This window comes from Bactrocera oleae, chromosome 2, assembly GCF_042242935.1.
Source record: "Bactrocera oleae isolate idBacOlea1 chromosome 2, idBacOlea1, whole genome shotgun sequence".
Classification (NCBI taxonomy): Eukaryota; Metazoa; Arthropoda; class Insecta; order Diptera; family Tephritidae; genus Bactrocera; species Bactrocera oleae.
Genome location: NC_091536.1, coordinates 90,547,680 through 90,570,949, shown reverse-complemented (window position 1 = coordinate 90,570,949; position 23,270 = coordinate 90,547,680). Strand labels below are relative to the sequence as shown.

Sequence of the window (23,270 nt, the reverse complement as noted above, 5' to 3'; positions counted from 1 at the left end):
CATCATCAAAATAATCATTGGTTAAAAAATAAATGTTTAAATCTTTTGAAAAAAAAATAAAATAAAGAAAAATAACATTTTATAATATGTTTATAATACTCAAAAATATTTATATATATTAATAGAGCACATTAATGCATTTCAATATATATACACAATTTTTGGAGTCTGCGCCAAAAATAATGATATATGTATTCATAATAGTGTGTGCAATTCTAAACTCAGGTATCGATAATAATTGTGTAAATGTCAAACATAAGTTTTGTATATTTTGACGATTTGCTAGCTAATTAACAATTGATGGGCTTATAGGATTAAACTAAGAAAATAAAACATTTTTTTCTCAAGGAAGCGTAAGCTGGAGAAATCAAACAAATGGAAATTGACTCCGCCGAAGAAACGAACATAGAGCAACTTACAAATATATCCATTCATGGGGAGCACATTGAACCTGAGTCAACAGAAGATTATGTGAATATTGGAAATTGTAAGAAACGTAAGTCCAGCTTTGTATGGAAATACTTTCGCCTTTTAGAGAATAGCAGTAACGGTTCACTAGAGTGCTTAATTTGTGGAAGCAGTGTAAGCAAACAAACCAGCAACTTGGCTCGACATTTGTTTGCTGCGCACGATATTAATAGGAGCACCGATATAGGGGTAAATATATCTAGCTATTGAAAAACATAAGTGTTTCTTCTAACCGAATGTTTTTCTACAGGATACTCAAGAAGATGCACCAACCAGTGTAGTAGGTCGGCCAAGTAGTAGTTTTATATGGAAGTATTGCACCAAAGAAGATTATCGATACGCACGCTGTCACTTGTGTGATAAATTATTATATTTTGGCGGTGGAAATACTGCAAATATAACAAAACATTTAAGACGTAAACACTCAGACGTAATTACTAGTAGAGAATTGTGTGGCACAAAGACTATGGATGATACAGAAGAATTCGTGGCAGTTATTTCATCCAATCAACTAGACTCTACAATGAACAGTTGTGATGATGAACTGCTTAAAGTGAAAGATGAAAACAATTCTGAAGGAAGGCGGATGCGAAAAGAACGAAAAGGAAGCAGCTATGTATGGAATTATTGTGAGAAACTTTCAAGGCACACAATTCGATGCAAACTTTGTAAAAAGATTATGAGCTTTCATGGCACAGCGAATGTAATAACACATTTACAACGTAGACACAATATCGTTGGACGTGTAGACAGTGAAACAGTGAGTCTATTATTATTTATATTAATTAAACATTCTAAAAAAAAATTTAAATAGATAAGGCTAAATAATGTCGCCGATGAAGATAACGTAATTGCAGATATGAAGGATGATCAAGAGGCAGCTGCGCATCAGGGCAGAAGGTCTACGGCGGCAACAAGCATTGTTTGGAAATATTGCACACGGCTTGGTCCGGATGTGGTGCGTTGTAGTTTTTGTAAAAAGAATCTATCCTTTCAAGGCACAAGTAATTTACAACGACATTTACATCGCATGCACGGGGTTGTGACACAAACGCGTGTGTTCGGTGAATTAGTACAAGATGCTGCAGATATTGATGACACTTTTATATGGGAACATTGTGAGCACACCGAAGATGGTAAAATTAAATGTACCATGTGCAAAAGTGTATTTGATGATAAGGACTTTAAAGATATACGCACACACCTCACAACAACGCATGCAATAACATCGAGTCCTCCAGTTAAACGCGATAAAAGACGAAAACGAAATTTAAGATTAGAAGTAGGTTTTTTTGGCTTCAAAGCCTTTTCGCTATAATTCTTAACTTCAGTATTTTCATAATGAATATGGCTTATGTATTATTGCTAGGATGCTTGTGAAGAAACAGATGACTACGAATACGACCAAGAAGAGGATAATTGGCCTGGTGAAAATGAGGAATTTACAATAGAATACAATAATGGTAATGTTAAAAAGGACCACACAACATTCGATGATATAATAGAGGAGGATCAGGCGGGTCATATTATATGTGATGAAGATCCTTTTGACCCTAATGTACGAATTATATATATATTTTTTTAATTGTGTACACTGAAATATATATATAACATTTTTTTTATAGATGATGCATAATTATCCCATGGCACGACCTTTATCCGCCGCTTCCAGTCTTGACGCATCACAGGATCGAACTTTTAAAATGTCAACTGGTACTAGTAGATTACGTAAATTAAATGAAGAACGTTTACGTATGGAAACTGAATATTTTAAAGAAAAAGCAGGCTATTATCGTATGCAAAAATATTTTACAGCTTTACAGGCTAAGAAAGCTCGTATCGAGTTAGATCGTCTACTAAACATCAATTCAAACAATACCGCATACCATGTGAATATTGATATGCCCAATGTACAGACGTCGACCTCCAGCATTTAGTCAAAATAATAACATAAAAAAATATATATGATCATGGTTGAGTTCAATATGGTTAAGGTTTAATAGTAGTAGCAGAATGGCTATATTAAAAGGGGGAAATACATGTAAATTCCAAACATTAAATTTTATATAACACTCATGTTAAGCAATATATTATGGAATTGCTGATAGCGCGTTTACGATTGAAAAGGTCTAGTCAGCTGGAACGCATAGTTTCCATTTCTAACATCAGCTTCTTACTTTGCAATTCGATCATAATTCTTTTAGCACGTGCTAATTCAGCCATCTCGTTATAATATCGTGTTTCTGCTTTCAGTTTTTCTTTAAAATGTGGGTTGTCCAAAAAAAGTTGCTTGCTAATTGCCTCCTCTTCATTTGAATGATGTGTATCGATAATATAACCACAGCTTATATCTTCATTTGACCCTTCTGTAGACGGCGTATGTTGCGATGGTGAAGACATAGACGCAGTTGGTCCTTGATATTCATGTGCCGAACGCTATATGTTGTATATATAAAATACTAAATATTAAGAGTGATATATGCAATAATTATTATACCGTGTCCTCATCACCATTAACATCTTCGTCGGATCTATCGCAACGCACAAGTTTCAAGGGTACAACTTCTTGTTTTATTTCTTCAAGTGGATCAAATGCGTCATTTGTAGTGACGACTGGTGTTAGATATGGTGGCGAAACATTGCTCGCAACACCAGATCTTTGATTTATTCTTCCACGCTTATGCTTAAGAAATCCAGTTTGTTCTGCACCATAGTAGCTTGCATCAACATGGTGTCTGTGAATTGATAAAATTGTGGGCAAATATGGCCACCAACGTTGGGTGAAGTATTTGAGCAATATATTAATTGAAAACGACCTACTTGTAATACAGGTGACGCACCAAATTAGCTGAAGTGTTTTTGCAAGATAGATTAAGTTTACAATTCTTACAACGTGCTGCATAATCTGATATTCTATCGAAATAGAGCCAAATTTTTTTGTTCCTTATGCGACCCATTGCAATGCTCATTGCAGGCGCCGCAAACTGCAGATAACGCACCGAAGCGCCGCGCTAGAACAAGAATTTCTTCACAAATTTTTTGATCTCAATTACCAGTAGGATTTGAGATTTTATGGGCCAATTTCATAACGTGTTAATTATGCGCTGAATTATTGTAATTCTGTCTTTCGGCATCTTGTTTTTAGGTAATTTTAAGATAATTTTCTTTGCTTTTGCAATTTTTGATACACGGTATTACACACGAACTTTGGAAATTATGTACAAATAAAACCAAATAACCAGTGGAATGTCAAATGAAGTACATGGGTTACCTACATCACAAAATGAAAAATACCCAGTTATTTGCTGTATATTTTCCGAGAACTTGTTGGTATACCATGTTTTAAATACATTTTTATCGTGTAAATTTTTTTGTATAATTTGCCAACATGTTGCCAGAGAATGTTAATAAATAGAGAAGGCGCAAATGCAAAATAGTAAAAAGTAAAATTTTAATTTGAGCTTTTCACAAGAGGAAACATCGAAAAAACAACTTCGACTTATTTGAAATATACCACGCAATGAACGAAACGGAGAAAAAGCTATAAATAGACACAAAGAATGTTCTTAAATGAATTATGAGCATTTTGATTTACATTTGCATATTACCAAAATTCATAATTTTTGTAATTTAAAATAATCCTTCAAATTATATAAGAGTAATTAATAGATAAATTCTTCAACACATTTTTGTGCGTTGCATGAACAATATCTAATAGACAAGGAATAACAATAAATCAGCGATCTTATTTTTGCGGTGGCTCAGGTCGTAAGCGCGAAGGAGTAAAGCCATTCCGAATACAAACGCTTATGTTCGAATCCTATAAATCACAAATCTTAATTTTTATTTATCTTTTATTTTATTATTTAACATTTTAGCTGATTTCAATTTAATTACTTTAAAAGCATATTTTACTTCTGAGATAATTAAAATATTTCAGGAATATATGTTCATATGGGTATTCTTCTCCATTACTTTAATATGAAGAACACTTCAGCTAAAAGTAATTTGGTGGAAGTTTATGGTGAACATGCTCTAGCTGAGCGAACATGCCAAAAGTGGTTTGCACGATTTAAAAGTGGTGATTTTTGCTTGGAAGATGAAGAACGTCCTGGGCGGACGAAAAAATTTGAAGATAAGGAATTGGAAGCGTTACTCGATGAAAATTGTTGCCAAACACAATAAGAGTTTGCAGAATCTTTAGGAGCAGCTATTTCAAAACGTTTTAAAGCAGCCGGATACATTAAAAAGCAAGGAAATTGGGTGCCATATAAATTGAAGCCAAGACATTTTGAAGTGCACGTCAAAACTGCTGCTTAAACGGTACAAAAAAGTCGTTTTTGCACCAAATTGTGACTGGTGGTAAAAAATGGATATATTACGACAGTCGTAAACGCAAAAAACCATACTTATGTGAAACCTGGCCAACCAGCCAAATCCACGGCAAAACCGAATATTCTTTATGGCAAAGTGATGCTCTGTATTTGGTGGGATCAAAAGGACGTGCTATATTTTAAGCTTCTAAAACCCGGTGAAATCATTAATGAGGAACGCTACTCATCATACAACTCATCAAATTGAAGCAAGCGATTGCCGAAAAACCCCCGGAAATTGCGATTTTGTCTCACCCACCTCATAGCTCAGACCTTGCCCCTTCTCACTACCATTTGTTTTGGTCGATGCAGGACGCACTCACTTTAATACGGTTTACATCAGAACAGGGTATCCAAAATTGGGTTGAATAATTTTTGTCCTCCAAGCCGGCGCAATTCTTTCGGAATGGAGTTCACAAATCGCCAGAAAGATGGGATAAAGTTGTAACTTCAGACGGGCAATACTTTGAATAATACTTGTTTACATGTTTTTTTTTAAATAAACGTTTACATTAAGAAAAAACGCACGAATATAGTTATGTATTTATGAATGTATGTATTTACAGTACTCGATAATCAAGTCAGCTTTCACACGTAATATCTTGTAGTGATTTATAACCAATGGCGTTTTCTTAAAAAATTTGTATCAGGATCAATATCACAAATGAACTGAATATCGATCTGCTTTCATTACCGTTATATTTAATTCAATTATCTCTTACTACTGCTACTTAATAAATTTTAAAACAGTAAATTTATTTAAATTAAATTCAGGAAAGCTAAAACAGATTTACAGAAATAACGGTTGTAGGCAATATGATATCCTTATGGCCGACATTGATCGCCAAAATAGTTTTTGTAAAATGAGAGGTATATTAATGTAAGTAAAAGTATGAATTTGGCGAAATATTAAAAAATATTACATATGAAAAAATATATTAACAATTTTTGTATAACTTTTAATACCATTTCAGTACATAGTGATTTTGTTTGTGTGTCGTTGCAATAATTCAAATCAGATTCCAACTAAATTTAAAGTTATCCACTTGGTTGCGTATTTGCTCTCCACTACATTTTAACGATTTTTTCACATAATGCCGAATTAAATATGTTTTGTATTGTACTCCTTACTTGGTATTATGCGAAGGTACAGCTCAATTATTTTTGGCTTATTTATTTTATGCACACGCAAGTGCAACAACAAATTTTGCAATGTTTAAAGTTTCTAAAAATTTATAGCGCTCACGCCTCAAAAAAGGCAGTCATCAAAGCCATAAATAGAATACCAAATATCAACGCAAGCAACTGCTTTAGGGACTCAGCTTTCTCTTCTTCTGCTCAAATATAAACGAGACTTTATCCATAACTCGACAAGGACATGACATATGGCCATACTTTTGCTTAGGTTGGCAGGACTGTTATATGTTTACATGTCAAATTTGAGCGCGATCTGTCACATAGTTTTTTTTTACGGCACTATAAACAAGTCAACCTCGAGTGTGTTTTTCGAATTTTACTATGGAAATTAACGTTGAGCAAAGAGTTTGTTTGAAATTTTGTTATTCCAATGGAATAAGTGCGACGGACGCAATGAAAATGTTGCAGAAGGCATATGGGGAGTCTTGCCTATCACGTGCACGTATTTTTTATTGGTATAAGTCGTTCAAGGACGGCCGTACATCGCTGGAGAACTTGCCCCATGATCGTCGTCCAGCAACGTCAATAAACGAAGAAAACGTCGAAAAAGTAAAGAAAATTGTGTTGGAAAATCGTTGTGTGACTGAAAGAGAGATAGCTAGTGAGCTCAACATATCAAATGGATCCGCTCATAGCATTATTCACGAGGTTTTGGGCATGAGACCAAAATTGGGTTGAATAATTTTTGTCCTCCAAGCCGGCGCAATTCTTTCGGAATGGAATTCACAAATCGCCAGAAAGATGGAATAAAGTTGTAACTTCAGACGAGCAATATTTTGAATAATACTTTTGTACATGTTTTTTTTAAATAAACGTTTACATTAAGAAAAAACGCAGGAATATAGTTATGTATTTATGAATGTATGTATTTACAGTACTCGATAATCAAGTCAGCTTTCACACGTAATATCTTGTAGTGATTTATAACCAATGGCGTTTTCTTAAAAAATTTGTATCAGGATCAATATCACAAATGAACTGAATATCGATCTGCTTTCATTACCGTTATATTTAATTCAATTATCTCTTACTACTGCTACTTAATAAATTTTAAAACAGTAAATTTATTTAAATTAAATTCAGGAAAGCTAAAACAGATTTACAGAAATAACGGTTGTAGGCAATATGATATCCTTATGGCCGACATTGATCGCCAAAATAGTTTTTGTAAAATGAGAGGTATATTAATGTAAGTAAAAGTATGAATTTGGCGAAATATTAAAAAATATTACATATGAAAAAATATATTAACAATTTTTGTATAACTTTTAATACCATTTCAGTACATAGTGATTTTGTTTGTGTGTCGTTGCAATAATTCAAATCAGATTCCAACTAAATTTAAAGTTATCCACTTGGTTGCGTATTTGCTCTCCACTACTTTTTAACGATTTTTTCACATAATGCCAAATTAAATATGTTTTGTATTGTACTCCTTACTTGGTATTATGCGAAGGTACAGCTCAATTATTTTTGGCTTATTTATTTTATGCACACGCAAGTGCAACAACAAATTTTGCAATGTTTAAGGTTTCTAAAAATTTATAGCGCTCACGCCTCAAAAAATGCAGTCATCAAAGCCATAAGTAGAATACCAAATATCAACGCAAGCAACTGCTTTAAGGACTCAGCTTTCTCTTCTTCTTTCAAGAGATCTGGTAATACTGTCACCAATGCTATATGTAAAAATCCTCCAGCCGTAAAAGGCATAATCCAGGATGTTCGCGCCTCTGAAAGTTTATATTATGAATATACAGAACGAAAATGTAAAGGCAAATGTAAAGTTACCCATTGCCGATGTGACGCCCGAACCACCAATTGCAACCAACGCACCCATCAGACCGGCACCAGCAGTTAACAGCTGGGCACGAGCAGCATCCCATCGGCTAAACCCAGATCTTAAAAGTATGGCAAAGTCTCCAACTTCGTGGGGTATCTCATGCACTACACGAAACATAAATATTATACACAAGAGAAATATTATTAAAATAGTAATTAAGACTTACACAAAATTGCGAATGTTGCCAATACACCGTGTCGGAAGGAGACCAAAAATGAGCCCGCAACAGCCAAGCCGTGTGTGAAATTGTCAATGGAATTGGCCATTAAATTTAAATAGCCTGCTACCTTTTTGGGGTGCTCTTTTTGTTTTTGCTCACGTTCACGTAAGAAGCAACCATTCGGCACATCTTCAATGTCACATGATCCAGCACAACCTTCCGAGTTGTTATGACCGTCGGGAATTTTACCGCCAGTTTTGCGAAGTAAACAATTAGCGATTTCCACACATTTTGGTTGAGGATTCTCTTCATCAGCATTGGCGTAACCGGAGAATATCTTCTCAACTATGGTAAAAATAAGTATGCCCGATAGAACCCAAAGACCTGAGCGTAAGGAAGGATGTTCAGAAGAAGCTGAAATTGAAATAAAATCGTTGGTATACGATAATTGTGAAATATTTATTTTATTATTTTTAACTTACTATTTCTTTCACCTTCCCAAGCTTCGGGCAAGAGATGCAGGAAAACGTCACCCAATAGGCCGCCGACCGCGAAGCTTAATAGTACTTTGAGAAATTTCGATTCACCAGCTATGAAAAAAATGTATTGTAATTAAAGCATATTTACAAGAATTATATAAAGAATAACTGTTAAATATTGTTTTTGTTAACTTACGATCTTTGTAACCGCCCTCCTTCAGATTTTCATCAGTGGGTATTATGATTAACGGTAATATACCGGCCAGGCCGATGACCACCGAGCCCAGCAAGGAGAACACCCACGGCGTATACACAAAATGTTTGGTGATTGTGAGTAGGAAATCTGGCATATAATTATGCACCAAATGTGTGTAGATGTGGACGAGCTGCTCGTCGAAAAAATTGCCAGTGCTATTCATTTTGACTTTGGATTAGACGATTTCTTATATTTATATGAGAATATATGTATGTAGTAGTATTTAGCTTGGTATCTATATTTATAAGAAACAGTTATCACATTCAAGATTTACTAAACAGTTAATGTTTTAACTCGTCATTCGATCGTATTTGAGAGCCGTTATCATGCCGTTTTTATAGTTAGTTAAGCTTTTGTTTTGGAATTTCGTTGGCTTTAATGTGAAATTTTGCCTATTTTCACACTGGAATCAATTTCAAGTACACTTTCAAAATCTGCAATTAGAAAAGTTTAATTAATTATTAATGTTTATAGATCTATGTATTTGCATTATGAAAAATAAAAAATTTCAAATTGTCATGTTTGCCGTCAACATGGAAAACGAAAATATGGTTATTTTATTTATACTTTTTACTTCAATATAAGTATCTAATAAATTTAGAAATCAATAAGTAACAATTTTTTTTTTACCCTGAACAGGGCATACGAAGTTGGCTACGAAGTTTGTAACACCCAGAAGGAAACGTCATAGATCCTCTAAAATATATACATAAATGCGCAGCATTGCGAGCTGAGTCGATTTAGCCATGTCCGTCTGTCTGTATATTAGCGAACTAGTCCCATAGTTTTTGAGATATAGTTTAGACATTTTGCAAACGTCATTTTCTCCCTGAAAAGCTGTTCATTTGTCGAAACTGCCGTTATCGGATAGTAGCATATAACTACGATGCAAACAGATCGATCAAAATCAATATTCTTGTTGATCCTGTTTTTTACTTGACAAGATATCTTCACGAAATTTGGATTTGGGTTGTTTTCTAAAGCAACGGTACAAGCTTCGAACACATTGTTCATACAAACTGACGGATCAAAATCAAATTCTTCTTGTAAATTGTGTTAATTTTGTAAATGTTTGAAAAGAGCTGTCGCTTTACTACCTGAATTAATCAATTTATTTATCTATTAAAAGTGTCTGTAATTCAAGAAAAGTAGCATGGCAACATATTAGATTTCTTCAAGAGAATATGAACATATGATTGAAGAGTATTACTAAAATGACAAGTAGATCCCTTTAGTTGAAGTCCAGTTTTAGTTGCAGACTGTTTTAAGATAAGATAGACATTGACAATGAATTCAGCTAATATAGTGCGATTTGTATCCAACGCGTTAAAACCAGTTGACAACATTTGAAAGTGTAGGATAGTACAATTATTTAAAACAATACAATAGAGGAATAAAACAAGTTATATATGCAAAATATGTTTAACAGTTCGCGGAAATAAAAATATAAGCATATTTGAATCATTAATTTATTTGTCATCTATTTTGAATTCGATATATATGTACATATGTACGTGTAGTGATCTGATCTGAACAATTTCAGATCGATAGCTGAAAAACTGAGGGACTAGTTCGCGTATATACAGACGGACGGACAACGCAGCTCATCTGATCATTTATGTATATACTTGTAGTTTATAGGGTCTCCGACGTTTCCTTCTGGGTGTTACAAACTTAATATACTCTGTTCAGGGTATAAAAATATGAAATGATGCGGTGATAATTTATACGTTATAAATATTTATGTTGGTGAATATAAGTTCACTGCTATCAATATAAATTATATTATAAATAGAAGCGATTAAATACTATGTATATGCATGTGTATAATTAAATGAAAACGCATGCTGCATTATTACCTCATACATACGTACAAATGTGCGTTTTTAAATGAGGTTCTCCTTCAGACTCATAGTTCCATTGCGTCAATCAAGGAGAACCAGAGTGTATGGAGTTTGTATAGGCGTAAGTGTATGTATCTTTAGTTTCTTACTTTTGTACAGACGTACATATGTACATCTAAGTATGATTGTGATAATGTACATATATACGTATATTCTGCTGGCAGGCCAAGACTTTTGTTGTTATTTGTCCAAAATTGTTTTTTTTTTTACTTCAGGTTATTGCTCTGTCCATATGCAAGTATAGAAATCGGTAGCATTTATGTATTTTTGGATGTTGCGGATCGCCAGTAGATGTACTATACATACATATGGACATAAGACGTTATTTTCGATGTTAGGATAACCTCGTGGATTACTTCCAAATTTGAACATGATTCATACTTGTTTTTTTATTCGATTTGTTATTAAGCACAAATAAATATAAAATATATTATGTTGATTTATATTTTTATACTCTTGCAACGTGTTGCTACAGAGTAAAATAGTTTGTTAACCTAACGGTTGTTTGTATCACCTAAAATTAATTGAGTTAGATATATGATTACATATATATAAATGATCAGGATGATGAAACAAGTTGAATTCCGAGTGGCTGTCTGTCTGTCCGTCCGTCCGTCGAATACGTATAAAGGGCCATAACTTAACTGTATCTTAATTTACATACATACAGAACTAAAATTTGGCACACGAACTCACATTGGGGAGGGGCATCTGTGGTTAGAAAATCTTTAAAAAGTAGGTGTGGCCCCGTCCCCTAATGAGTACCGAATATGTAGACCCCAGTACCAATTGGCTTTTTACCGAAAATATCGGTCAATATGTGAGATATATAATTTAAGTTTAGAGAGGAATGTTTTCTGATAATTGTATGTTATTGTGTCAAAAATGGGTTGCATCGGGTCAATACTTCCTTTAGCTGCCATATACCTAATATAAAGACTTTTTAATGAAAATCAGAGAGCGTGTGTGAGCGAGTGTATCTTTGTGCCTAAAATTGATCAAATTGGGCGAAAACTTGACTATTTAAATATATAATTTTGCTTTGAAATATGTTCTCGAGTAAATCTGAGCAATGGCAAAATAATCCATTTCTCTATCCCCGTTATACTCCATAAACAATTTCCCTCTTTCCACCTGTATTTTAACCCTTCAGGTTGGTAAAAATGTGTGATATTTTAAAAAAATTAAGTGTCCAAGTTTTTTTAAAAGTGATGTGGTTTAGCGCTGAATTAGAATGGAATTGGTCTAAACCTCAGATCCCTAATATAATAAATACTGATCCTCCGTCCTTGACGTTCTCCACATCAACTCAATATATTTAATTTAGCCTCTTCGATCTAGTTAATATCACATACGTACAGATATCTCGTTTGAAGGTGTTTTTAAAATAATTTTGGCTGACGCGAACTAAACTTTAATTAATTAAATTAAACCCAAACTTAACCCTCTCTTACTTGTTATATTCAAGCTTGTATAAAATGAGACATTTTCAAAGTTGCTAGTTGATAACATTTGAGATAATGAAAAAGGGTAGATCATTCTTAAAATTTAACAATAATATTTATAGTTTTTAATTATAAACATTTTCAAATTCAATTTGATTCAGCTCTATTCGAATCGTACATTTGAAAAGTATCATTGGTAAACGTAGCAAGAGGACCATTTCTCCATTAAATTTTCCAGTCAAATGGTTGCTACAATAATATTTCCCGTAATCTTTTTGATTATCAAACGTGTACCGTTGCATAATTGAGGTGGATTGAAAATGCGCTGAATAATAATAGTTGAAAAATGTTCAACCGAAGATTGTGTGATGCCATTCCTAGTATATATAGATCATTTACGTCATGATAAGTAGCGAATAATTTAAAATATAGCTGTTGGCCTCGCAACAACTGTTGTTACTGAAATAAATCTGGTCGCTAATTTAGCCCGATTACTTGTTCAGTTATGATCCAAGCGATTAATTTTTACTTTCAGAAATATACTCTCAATTAATCAAGTTTTTTTTCATGATGCACTGCCTATTTGGTTGCAGTTCTATTCTACCATTCCCGACATCTAGAAATTGTATTATTTCTGAGGGGGGATCAGTTTGCAATTGTTCGCACATATAAGTATTTATGGTCAATTGGAGTGTTTCCACACTTCACCATAATAACAAATGCTAAACATTCGTTAATATCATTGGCTTAAGAAAAGCGAAGAAGGAATGGACTGTCGGCAAACACCTGACAGTAGTAAGACAGCACCACCGAAAATTTCATTGTTGCCGTTTAAATATTGCATTGTTCTGTGCAATGCTTCGAGAATATTTATGAATCATTATGTGCTCATCTCAAATTATAATTGAAAACTTTAACTGCTCACACTGGTCCAATCTACATACATAGGTGATTTCTAACAATAGTTTATCTATCACTACTACTATCGTAAACTATCTAGTTGCAATAACGGTTATTTTTAACAACTCAAAAGAAATCAAAGACCGATCTAATATTAATTTTAATTAGCTCTGTACTTACCTCCAAACCACTATTTATTTGGAAAATAAACATATATTGTGGACTCTTGGAAGTCTTAAACACATTTTTGGCAAGAGACGAAATCAATAGCAATGAGTGACACTTTTTTGTCGCTACAACAAACTGACACTTGAGTGAAATGCGTAAGCTTAGCTCTTTTAGTTTGCAATTTAAACAAAAAAAGAAAAATATAGAAATCTATAATATATGTATGTACCTACCATATATCTAGTTTAAATATTTGTTTTATCGAAAAGTGAGTAAATTGAAGAACTCATCAAAGAGTAATTATAAATTGTGTGCTACCAAATGCTTTGATTAGATAAAGGCTCGCCTAGTAGTATAAAAATCAAAAGTATGTACAAATATATACACATATGTACAATACATATGTGATGGGTTGACAGACAGCAGTAAGATATTAATATTGGAAAATTCTGACATTTTTAAGAGTTCATTAACAATGTCATATCACTGAGGATTAAATATAAATGTTACTAAGTATGCAGTACAAATGTTTGAAGCCATTCGCTTATAAAAAAAATCTATATTGTAGTAGTATTGCAAATAAGGTTTAGGAAAATTCTTTTCTACGAAATTGTATGCAAAAAGTTATTAAGGCATGTACTTTGCCACTAATAGCAGAAATATAATTAATAATAATATATTTTATTAATAGCTTAAGTGTATGTGCAAGCCGTTGAAGGAAAAAACATTGTTAAAAGGTATATGCTATTGAGATAGCAATATCAGCTGCTGTTGACCGAAAACAACAAATCATTCAAGGTATTTATGAAAATTCTGCGTACTCATCAAATTTATAACATCGCATTATTTTGGTTTGAACAAAGGAGTTGCTTGCCAGCGTTGACGTGACACGCTTATCACCGAGACCAATGATGCTATGCACCGAGACCGTAGCAATATGAAATATTCACAACTCTGTTTGATATTATAATCAAATGACTACATACATATATACATACGTAGATAAATGTTATGCTATGCATGTAGGAAAAAGTAGTTTTAGATAATGTTATGTTTGATTTATGTAAATTTCTTCAGCTTCCCCGCACAAGTGTGCACAAAAAAAGGTAATAGGTTCAATAACCGTTGTTTTAAGAAGTATATAAAGAATTGAAAAATTACAGTATGGATAGTAGGAAATTTGAGTAACAGCAAATACGACCTTCTACGAACCTTATATTATGCATGAATTTGAATTTAGTGATCTATTCTTAACAGAAAAAAATAATTTAAAAAATTTCTTTTTTTATTGATACAAAAATAATTTAACGTGTATTTATATTCTGGAAAGAGTATATTAAGTTTGCCACTATGATTGTAACACCCAAAAGGAAACGTCGGAGACCTTATAAAATATATACATACATATATAAATGGTCAGCATGATGAGCTGAGTCGATGTAGCCATGTCCGTCTGTCTGTATATACGTGAACTAGTTCCTCATGTTTTTGAGATATCGATCTGAAATTTGGCTTTTCTCATCATGAAATTGCTCATTCTTCGGAACCACTGGTATTGGACCACTATAGCATATAATAGCTGCCATACAACCTTAACAATCAAAAAATATTCTTGTATAGAAATATTTTGTATTTGACGAGATATTTTAACGAAATTTCGCACGAATTATTATCCAAAGCAACGTTAAAGCCTTCGAAGAAATTGTTCAGATCGAGTCTCTATATATAGCATATAGCTGTCATATAAACTGATCGAATAAAATCTAGACAACAAACTTTTTATACCCTTTTATGCTATAAAAACTGCACCTATAATACTTCGGTTCAGCCGGAGTTTAAGTTTTTTCTGCTTTTTATATAGAATATATGAATATCGAGGTTTTTTGAACTTTTAGTTTCAAATTATATAAGTGCGTAGATAAACGGAGAATGCTTTAGCAAGTAATTCTTATAATTAATTTCAACAACAAATATGCGAATTTACACGTTTTTGTTTATACGTTCTGACATACGAACATACATATGTTATTTTAAATTCCAGCACACTCTTCAGCATATATTATGCACATACTTGTCTATATACATATGATATATGTAAATAAAATTTGCACAGTGTATCTTTTTTTTGTAAAGTCTCAAATCATTTGTTATTAATTATTTTCAAAGCACTAAGCATAATATGAGACGAATGTTTTTATTATTATTATACATTATTATTATTAGTATGCGATGCATATTAATACACAACTAACATTAAACTAACAAAAAAAACATTGAAACACGATCGACTATTGGCGGCTTTATTATTTTTTAACTAAATTCAGTAAATTTTCATCTCCACGAATTCTTGTTTCACTTGAGACTAAAGAGGAATTTTGTGTACAGAATTACTTTCAAGCGTTGAACTTAAAACAAAACAGTTGAATAAATAAAAAGAAATAGCACAAGCAACGTTTCATTTTGTAAAATTTGTTGTTTTTAATAACCAACAAGGAAATGATATTGTCGCGGTTGTATAGACAAAATACATACATTCATATGGTATATGATGGTAAATATATATGAACAAGTGTATTTTCTTGCTATCATTGCACCTTTTACATATGTTCATATTATATTGATTACACAAAAAACGTTTTACTAACCATTTCACTTGCTAAAGACTATTATAAGCGAAAATAATTATTTATTCATTTATATAGAACTGGAGATTAGCTCTAATATATATTAGCTTCCGCGCAAGTACTACCGACGACTGACTGTTGACATTTCACGTTTAGTAACGCATATGGGAAGATTTCGCAAGCTATCTCACGTACGCTTAATCAACACAAAAATGAAAAATAGTCAATATGTTTGCGGCAACAATTCAAAACTCTCTTAAATATATTCTCGTATGTATATTTTAGTAAGCAAGTTTTATTGTTGTTTACTGCTTGGTTGATTGATCTTCTTCTTCGTTTCACCTTTTTTTACAATTGCAATATCAATCAAATGACGCTTATATTCTTGTTGAAATGAATTATTGTATTGTCAGCGAATTAGTTGGGCAAATTACAGCCTCGTACATGTGTGAATATAAATATGTACATATATGTAAGTATATACCATACTTATGTATGTATAAACTATTCATTTTCAGACTCTCGCTCTTAGTAGCACCATCAGCCGGTTGTATTGTTAAGTGAGAAAAAAAAACACAAAAAAAAAAAAGTAAAGACAAAAAAAAAATTAGGCTCTGATCATTTAGACATGATCATAATGCTCTAAGCACGTTTTTTACGAACGCTGAGAAAAATAAAGCATGGTTTATTTAAAAATAATAATATGTTAAAATAACGAGCTTTTGTATCGTTCAGGTAAACACTTGGCCCTGGTCAATAAGCAATGGTTCATATGATTTGTAGTTATCAATAAGGATAACTGCAAAAAGGATAATCCACTACCTCAAAATTTTAAAGTGTCCCCGAAACTAAAGATGGTATTTTAATAATAATTAGTATCGTTCAGGTAAACACTTGGCCCTGGTCAATAAGCAATGGTTCATATGATTTGTAGTTATCAATAAGGATAACTGCAAAAAGGATAATCCACTACCTCAAAATTTTAAAGTGTCCCCGAAACTAAAGATGGTATTTTAATAATATTTGCCAAGTAATGGCTTAGTTGGAGTCAAACCGTTCAACAAGCACCGTTCAATCGGTCGGAAAGGGAAAGACCACCGTTTCTTAAAAGCGGTTGATGTTGTATTTGTAACGATTACCCAGACACAGCATGGGGGAGAGCAATAAATTAACGTTCATCAAAATCAGTTAACGGTAGACCCAGGATACGAGCTGTTTCAACAAGTTAGGACTATAAAGAGAGGGGTGTTAAGTGAGTCGGCTTCATTGGCCATGCAAAGAGGTGATGAGTGTCATGCGAGAACTCATTGCATGCAGTCTTCAAAACGGTTGTTGTTGTTGTAGCGGCAGAAAACGTCCTTAAGTAATTTTTAGGAATGCTGCCGAGTTGACAGTCCTTGGCCGGATAAAAATCCGGGTCCGTTTCTACTGCTTCCCTAGATTTGGCTCCATATGCTACTTTTTATTCATTGCTTTGAAAAACTCATTCGCATTCGAAATTGGAGACGTATGAAACGTTTAGAAATTTGGAGCTTCGCTTCGGCAATTGTATCGAGTTAAAATCAGAGTATGTCGATAAATAAATCGCCATTTGTTTTTTTTTTATTCAATTTACGTTTTTGTTTGTAAGCTAAGTACTTGTTGGACTGCCTTCGTATTAAAATACATACATAGGTGTATATGGCTTATCAATGACGTTTTCGATTTAGCCATATCCGTCGGTCTGTTTTTCATATATCGATTTGAAATCAAATTTGGATGATTTAATGTTTTTTAGAACGGACATCATATAGCTGCCATACAAGCTGGCCTATCAAAATAAAGATCCTTTATGCAATAAAAATGCACCAGTGAACGGTATTATAATTTCGGTGCAGCTGGTTTGCTTGTTTTATTTTATTTATTTTTTAAATAATTACTTATTGAATTATTGGATCAGTCACATTTGAACCAGCGGTGCAAGTACAAAGGCTGGCCAATTGTACATATGTACATAAGTAATTTCAAACAAATAAAAGTATAAATAATTATATAAAGTACATAGTCATATAGGTATTTATATTGTATAATCATGCTATAGGAATGAGCTTCAAATATGCTATAGGAATGAGCTTCAAATAGGTACGTACCTGATTTGCAGTTGACTGTATTTTGCGTATTTCGAAAAACGATGTATTTGTAAATAAAATATTGCCAATTCATGTGGCGTTGTTTGTAAGCATATACGAGTAGATATATATGCGCCCGAAGCGTACACAAAAGAAAGAAGTATAAATGAGTATTCAGCCACGATCCACTAGCCTCCACTGAAACTGAGTGGCTCCACAGCTTCAACACTACACACGCACCACAATAAAACCAACTTCACAGCTAATTGGTGAAATTTAATTATTATAATACGCAGGCTACTTAATAACAAAAGTGTGGCGTAATAAAATTAATTACTTTCAATTTCCAATAACAGCTTCAATAATCCTTGAATTTTTGTTGCTCCGATTTCAAACTTCTTCACTTTCTTATTTGAATTTTATACTCCATCTACAATTTAATACAAATAAAAACAGCGCGAATACACAAATGTAGCAGTTCGTATCACAATCTGATTTGATGAAATTCGTCTTTATTTTCCTCTTTTGTTGACGTTTTTCTCTATTTACAGCTGCTAGCGAATACAAGTTGTCTTTGTTGTTTTGCTATAGGAATTCTACTTGTGCCGTGCGAATAAACAACACACAATATGGCTACTTTTATCAGATAACATGTGGTCGGGCGCATAAACATGGAGCATTGCGTTAATCAGCTGATGTATAAAGAGTGGTGTGCAGAAATGTTGCCACCCTTACTAATATCCAATTAATCAGCACGCAATTGAGGAATTGTGGAGGAGCGTAAGTCAGAAATCAAATTTTATTACAATAAGGTAGCTTAGATATTCAGACGCTTTTGAGAAATAATTTATTTGATAAAAGAATAGAAACAATGTTTTTAAATGTTGACCAATATTAGTTACTTCATATTTTGTAATAGGTTTTTCATGCCATTTTATACAATGGAATTCTTAAAGAACCCTTACCACGATAATATAATGAGGTCTTAAAAGTAAGACAAGTACTATGGCTTTTGTTGTTGTTGTTGTAATAGCAGAAAATATTCTTCACGCAATTTTAAGATATGTTGACGAGTTAACAATCCTTGGCCGGTTATAAATCTGGGCCCATTCCGAACACTTAGACCCGACTGCTTGGAAACGGCTTGTTATATAATAATAGTAATAGAATATTTGTAGCACGGGTTCAAATTGACACATTATGAATGACTAATCTACCGAAATATATATGTGTGTATGTATGTCCGGTGACAACATAGGTTATGTTGACTTTTGTCGAATGTCGTAACTGTTTTGGAAAATTTTCTTTGGATATTTATGCTTAGAAACTCTGCAATATAGCGGTATAAAGGACTCATATGTTAGATAAAGATTACTTGTGAGCACCCATTTTAACCAAAACAAGGTAATATTTAGAGGTAGGCACCTATTGAGTAACCCTTTGGAATCAAACTGTTGTATGAAAAACGCCTCCACATGACCTTGGTATATTTATTGGGGCTTGTCTCTACAATGAATAGTTTACAAATATTCGAGCTTTATGTCAGTACAAAAATACGAAGTACGGATGAAAACTACCACCTTATTGAGGTACCATTTAAAAAGCTCTATGTACATATAATATATACTTCCATTGCATATGTATGTATGTGTACCATTAGTTTAAGGTACACAACATACATTTGTACGTACTTTCTTATACATTAGCCACTATTTTAGCATATAACGTATTTATATAACTGTAAATAGTATATATACACGTGTATGAATAAGAGTTAATTTTTTTCACACCACATGTGGCAGCCACAAAATCCCCACTCACATTCAGCGCTTAATGCAAATCCTGTGTTCACAATTATGCAACACAAATCATTCAGCTGAATCATACCATGCGCACGAGGAAGATTAAACTACCCGATGTGCGCGATTACCGTTAACGGCTAGTTACATTTGAGAGCATACAGTAAATTGCAGCTATTAGAAAACAATTTTCGAACATTTTGACAAGAGTAGATGCCATTAAGTCCACATATTTGCGTGCATATGTAGCTTCTTTGACAGGATATTGTATTCTTTCTTCTTTGCGATAGTTTCTTATAATCGAGTATAAAATGTCGCGTAGCACGTGCAACAAACCTTTATTTGCGCAAATCTTAACGTGAGTGGTGAAAAAATAAGTGGAGATTAGCGGTGGTGTATAAAGTAATAGGAATGAATATGTTACGCAAGTTCAGGCATGGCAACCATCCTTCTTCAAGAACCAAATCAGCGCCTAATCACCGTTTTGTTTCATTGCTTCTTTTATATTGCGTTTATTTCATTTTCTTAAGAATGAGCGCTGCCCAAGCTGAGGAAGGCGTTGTAACGGCTGATAACGGTAAGTTGAAAGTGTCCAATTAGAAATTTAGAAGTACTGTTCTTATGGCTTCCTATAGACATCTCCCACATTGGTGACGATTGCCAAGTGACCCCTGTAATACACGTTCTCCAATATCCCGGTTGTGTGCCCAAGCCAATACCTTCGTTTGCCTGTGTTGGACGCTGCGCTAGCTACATACAAGTAAGTTATATCCATATTATAAATTATAATCTACCAAGTTAGTGGTAGTCACCTAACAGAGCTAATGTAAACCTTTTGCTAACTAGTCGGTTCTCGGAAAGAAAGCTTCTATTTCTGCTCTGAAAAATCCACCTGTTAGGTGAGGATAATGGTACAATTATGATTGTTAGTGGTATCAGATATAGTTCCTTCTTCGCGTTATATCCCAATATTCACCATATATAAGTTTAGTAGGCGTCTTTGAGCTAAAAGCATAATATTAATATAAAGCAATAAATTGTCGTTTAAATTTCTTCCATTGCGTTATGTAACTTTCGCTTTCTCCCAGCTCTCCTCATGTTAAATATCGCTCCATTACGTTAACTATTTTCCTCAAATGTAGCCGCTTTCCTATTAATTCATGTCCGATAAGTATATACAAGTAGTACATATCACTTAGTAATGCTTTTTTAACCCGTCTGAAGGACATATTATAGAGGTCTGCAAAGTAGGCTTCGTGGCGCCGACAGTCTCCTCATTCAATTAAAGTTTTTGCACAGCGAGTGTCTTTATAAAATTTTAAAACAAAAATAATTCATACAGATTCCGACAAGTCTTAAAGATACGGTGGATGTGTCAACAGTTGGTAACCAATTTCGACCAATTTGGACGCGTCGTTATCATATTGGAAATGTAAAATTTTTTTCGTTATCAGGTTCTTGTGAATCCTGAAAGCATTTCAGCATTTCAGGCCGATAGGACAGTCTTCGCTGTTCCTTGGCCTCGGCTGTATACAAGGGGATCCATGTTTCACGAAACGTCACAGAAACTTCTTCGGTTGGCGCTTAAACAGCATCAAATATTGGTGTTAAGTAGTCTCACAGTTACGCTTTCTACTCGGAGATTTCCGACGCCTACTGGCTATCGCGCACAAACCAATACTCCACGATCGTCATAGAAGGTAAAGAGTCACCCAATACCGCATCTAAGTGCTCTTTGATTTCCCTTCTCGATTTGCTTTCCGAAAAATACGAATCGAATATTGCCCTTTTTAATTTTTTTAAAATTCGCTACACGCTCAGAAGACTAAGATTTTTTATGACATCTCAAAATGCTCATCTTATTTTCGATTAACCTAAGGTACTTTGATATATTGTGCAACTGACTTCTCCTCTATTTACTGGGTAAAAAGTTTATTTTAATTGCATTGTTGTTTAGGTCTCCGGTAGTAAAATTTGGCAAATGGAACGTTCATGCATGTGTTGTCAGGAATCCGGTGAACGTGAAGCTGCTGTCTCTCTCTTTTGTCCCAAGGCCAAACACGGCGAACGCAAGTTCAAGAAAGTACTGACGAAAGCACCACTGGAATGTATGTGTCGCCCATGCACCTCCATCGAGGAGTCCGGTATTATTCCCCAGGAGATAGCTGGCTATTCCGATGAGGGTCCATTAAATAATCACTTCCGTCGTATTGCCTTACAGTAGGTTAAATATTTAATTTACCTTTTCCTACTTAATACATATTTTCTGTTTAGCCAAAATTGGGAAGAATAAATAATGTACTGCATAAAAAAAAAGAAAACAAAATATATTTATATAGCGGAAAGAAATCGCCGCATACATGTGTATATATGAGTATTGATTTTTAATTTTCTTATGCTGAAATAAATTAAGATGCAGAACCACCGATGGGTTATTTCTATATATCTTTTAAAATTCACAACGTTTGAGGACTAAATTGTCGACTCTAAATGATTATTCTAACCACCATAAGCTTCACATAGGCATCTTACAAATGTCAACTAAAATCAGGTTTTCAAAACCTTAACAATTTCTTTATATAATGCTTTTATAGAAGATAGGTTAAGTAGGAGAATGGTTTGGGAAGTGTTTATTATCTATTGCGTTCAAAAGTATGACGCAGAAAGTGAAGAATGCTTTTCCGGAAGTTCTGAAGGTCAAGAGGTTTGACTCCTCTGAGTACAGATTTTATAAAAAAAAGACTACGGTTGAGAAAATATCAAATATAACGCACTTTAATTTCTATTATAGTATTTAAATTTCTGATTTGCAATATAGGAATCAGTATGAGGCTAATAACAGGGTTAAGTTTGGAGAATTAGATAAGATCTCCGAAAAATAGTATATTTATCAAAATGATGTTGGTGGGAGGTTTGAAGTTGATAGTCAATCAAAAGTTCGAAAGATGTGAGATTGAGTATATAGGGTAGCGACTTTCAATACAGAGGGATCCTCATATCGGGTATGGAAGAACTAGGGCAAGTTATGGGACGATTTCGACAATTTTTAGATGAGAGGTGCTGCTTGTCAGATGTACTATTTGTGATAAGTTTAATGTCCATATTATTATTTGTACCTGAGCTATCCATTTGAAAGGGAGGTATGAAGATGGCATTCAAAATGGTGTTATATTAGAAATCGACATAGCTGTTGTCAGATTTTTAAACTTTAATAACCGTTAGTGATACAATTCTTGGCTTTGGAAGTGATTCTTCTTTCGACGGTGACTGTCAAATATTGGTTAAATGAATTTTGAACCAAAAAAGTACGAGAAATCACCGTGACAGTTCTTAGCAAGGTTCATCTTACCGCAATGATGGGAGTTTTAACTGGAATTGGTACTCACGAGGTGAGGCTTATGACCTTGGAGGATGGTGGGTACATCTAGACCCTTTCTTTCACTATCAAACTCTTTGCTTTCTATAAACCTGTCAAATTGACTTGAATTGATTTTAGCCGCCTCAACAAATTTGTGACAGGCTTAAGACACTTTGTCGTTACATGGAAGT

The 23,270-nt window shown here is 33.6% G+C and overlaps 4 protein-coding genes across 6 annotated transcripts; 2 read left to right on the top strand and 2 right to left on the bottom strand.

The window, feature by feature from the left end:
• The first annotated feature begins 136 nt into the window (after positions 1-136).
• Positions 137-7,982, top strand: LOC106623415 (uncharacterized). The gene is made up of 6 exons (XM_014242928.3): positions 137-225; positions 349-657; positions 719-1,228; positions 1,283-1,750; positions 1,838-2,026; positions 2,094-7,982. Exons 2-6 carry the CDS (start codon positions 376-378, stop codon positions 2,403-2,405), a joined length of 1,761 nt encoding a protein of 586 aa, XP_014098403.3. The 5' UTR covers positions 137-225; positions 349-375; the 3' UTR covers positions 2,406-7,982.
• LOC106623419 (uncharacterized) lies at positions 2,443-3,725 on the bottom strand. Of its 2 annotated transcripts, XM_014242935.3 has the most exons (3): positions 3,289-3,719; positions 2,966-3,203; positions 2,443-2,904 (listed from the first exon to the last, which is right to left on the bottom strand). In XM_014242935.3, exons 1-3 carry the CDS (start codon positions 3,435-3,437, stop codon positions 2,602-2,604), a joined length of 690 nt encoding a protein of 229 aa, XP_014098410.2. In that variant the 5' UTR covers positions 3,438-3,719; the 3' UTR covers positions 2,443-2,601. The 2 variants fall into 2 exon arrangements, with proteins under 2 accessions (XP_014098410.2, XP_014098409.3); XM_014242934.3 differs by having other exon boundaries at positions 2,966-3,725.
• On the bottom strand, positions 6,879-18,550 carry Zip99C (Zinc transporter Zip99C). 2 transcript variants are annotated; one of them, XM_014242941.3, is made up of 7 exons: positions 18,260-18,550; positions 17,944-18,184; positions 8,714-9,207; positions 8,521-8,628; positions 8,045-8,452; positions 7,827-7,982; positions 6,879-7,768 (listed from the first exon to the last, which is right to left on the bottom strand). In XM_014242941.3, the coding sequence occupies exons 3-7, from the start codon at positions 8,934-8,936 to the stop codon at positions 7,590-7,592; spliced, it is 1,074 nt and encodes a 357-aa protein (XP_014098416.2). In that variant the 5' UTR covers positions 8,937-9,207; positions 17,944-18,184; positions 18,260-18,550; the 3' UTR covers positions 6,879-7,589. The 2 variants fall into 2 exon arrangements, with proteins under 2 accessions (XP_014098416.2, XP_014098418.2); XM_014242943.3 differs by lacking the exons at positions 17,944-18,184; positions 18,260-18,550 and adding an exon at positions 15,836-15,980.
• A 1,183-nt stretch (positions 18,551-19,733) lies between these two features.
• Positions 19,734-22,145, top strand: Burs (Cuticle-tanning hormone bursicon). The gene is made up of 4 exons (XM_036356835.2): positions 19,734-20,298; positions 20,357-20,481; positions 21,679-21,941; positions 21,996-22,145. The coding sequence occupies exons 1-4, from the start codon at positions 20,133-20,135 to the stop codon at positions 22,012-22,014; spliced, it is 573 nt and encodes a 190-aa protein (XP_036212728.2). The 5' UTR covers positions 19,734-20,132; the 3' UTR covers positions 22,015-22,145.
• The last annotated feature ends 1,125 nt before the right edge of the window (positions 22,146-23,270 follow it).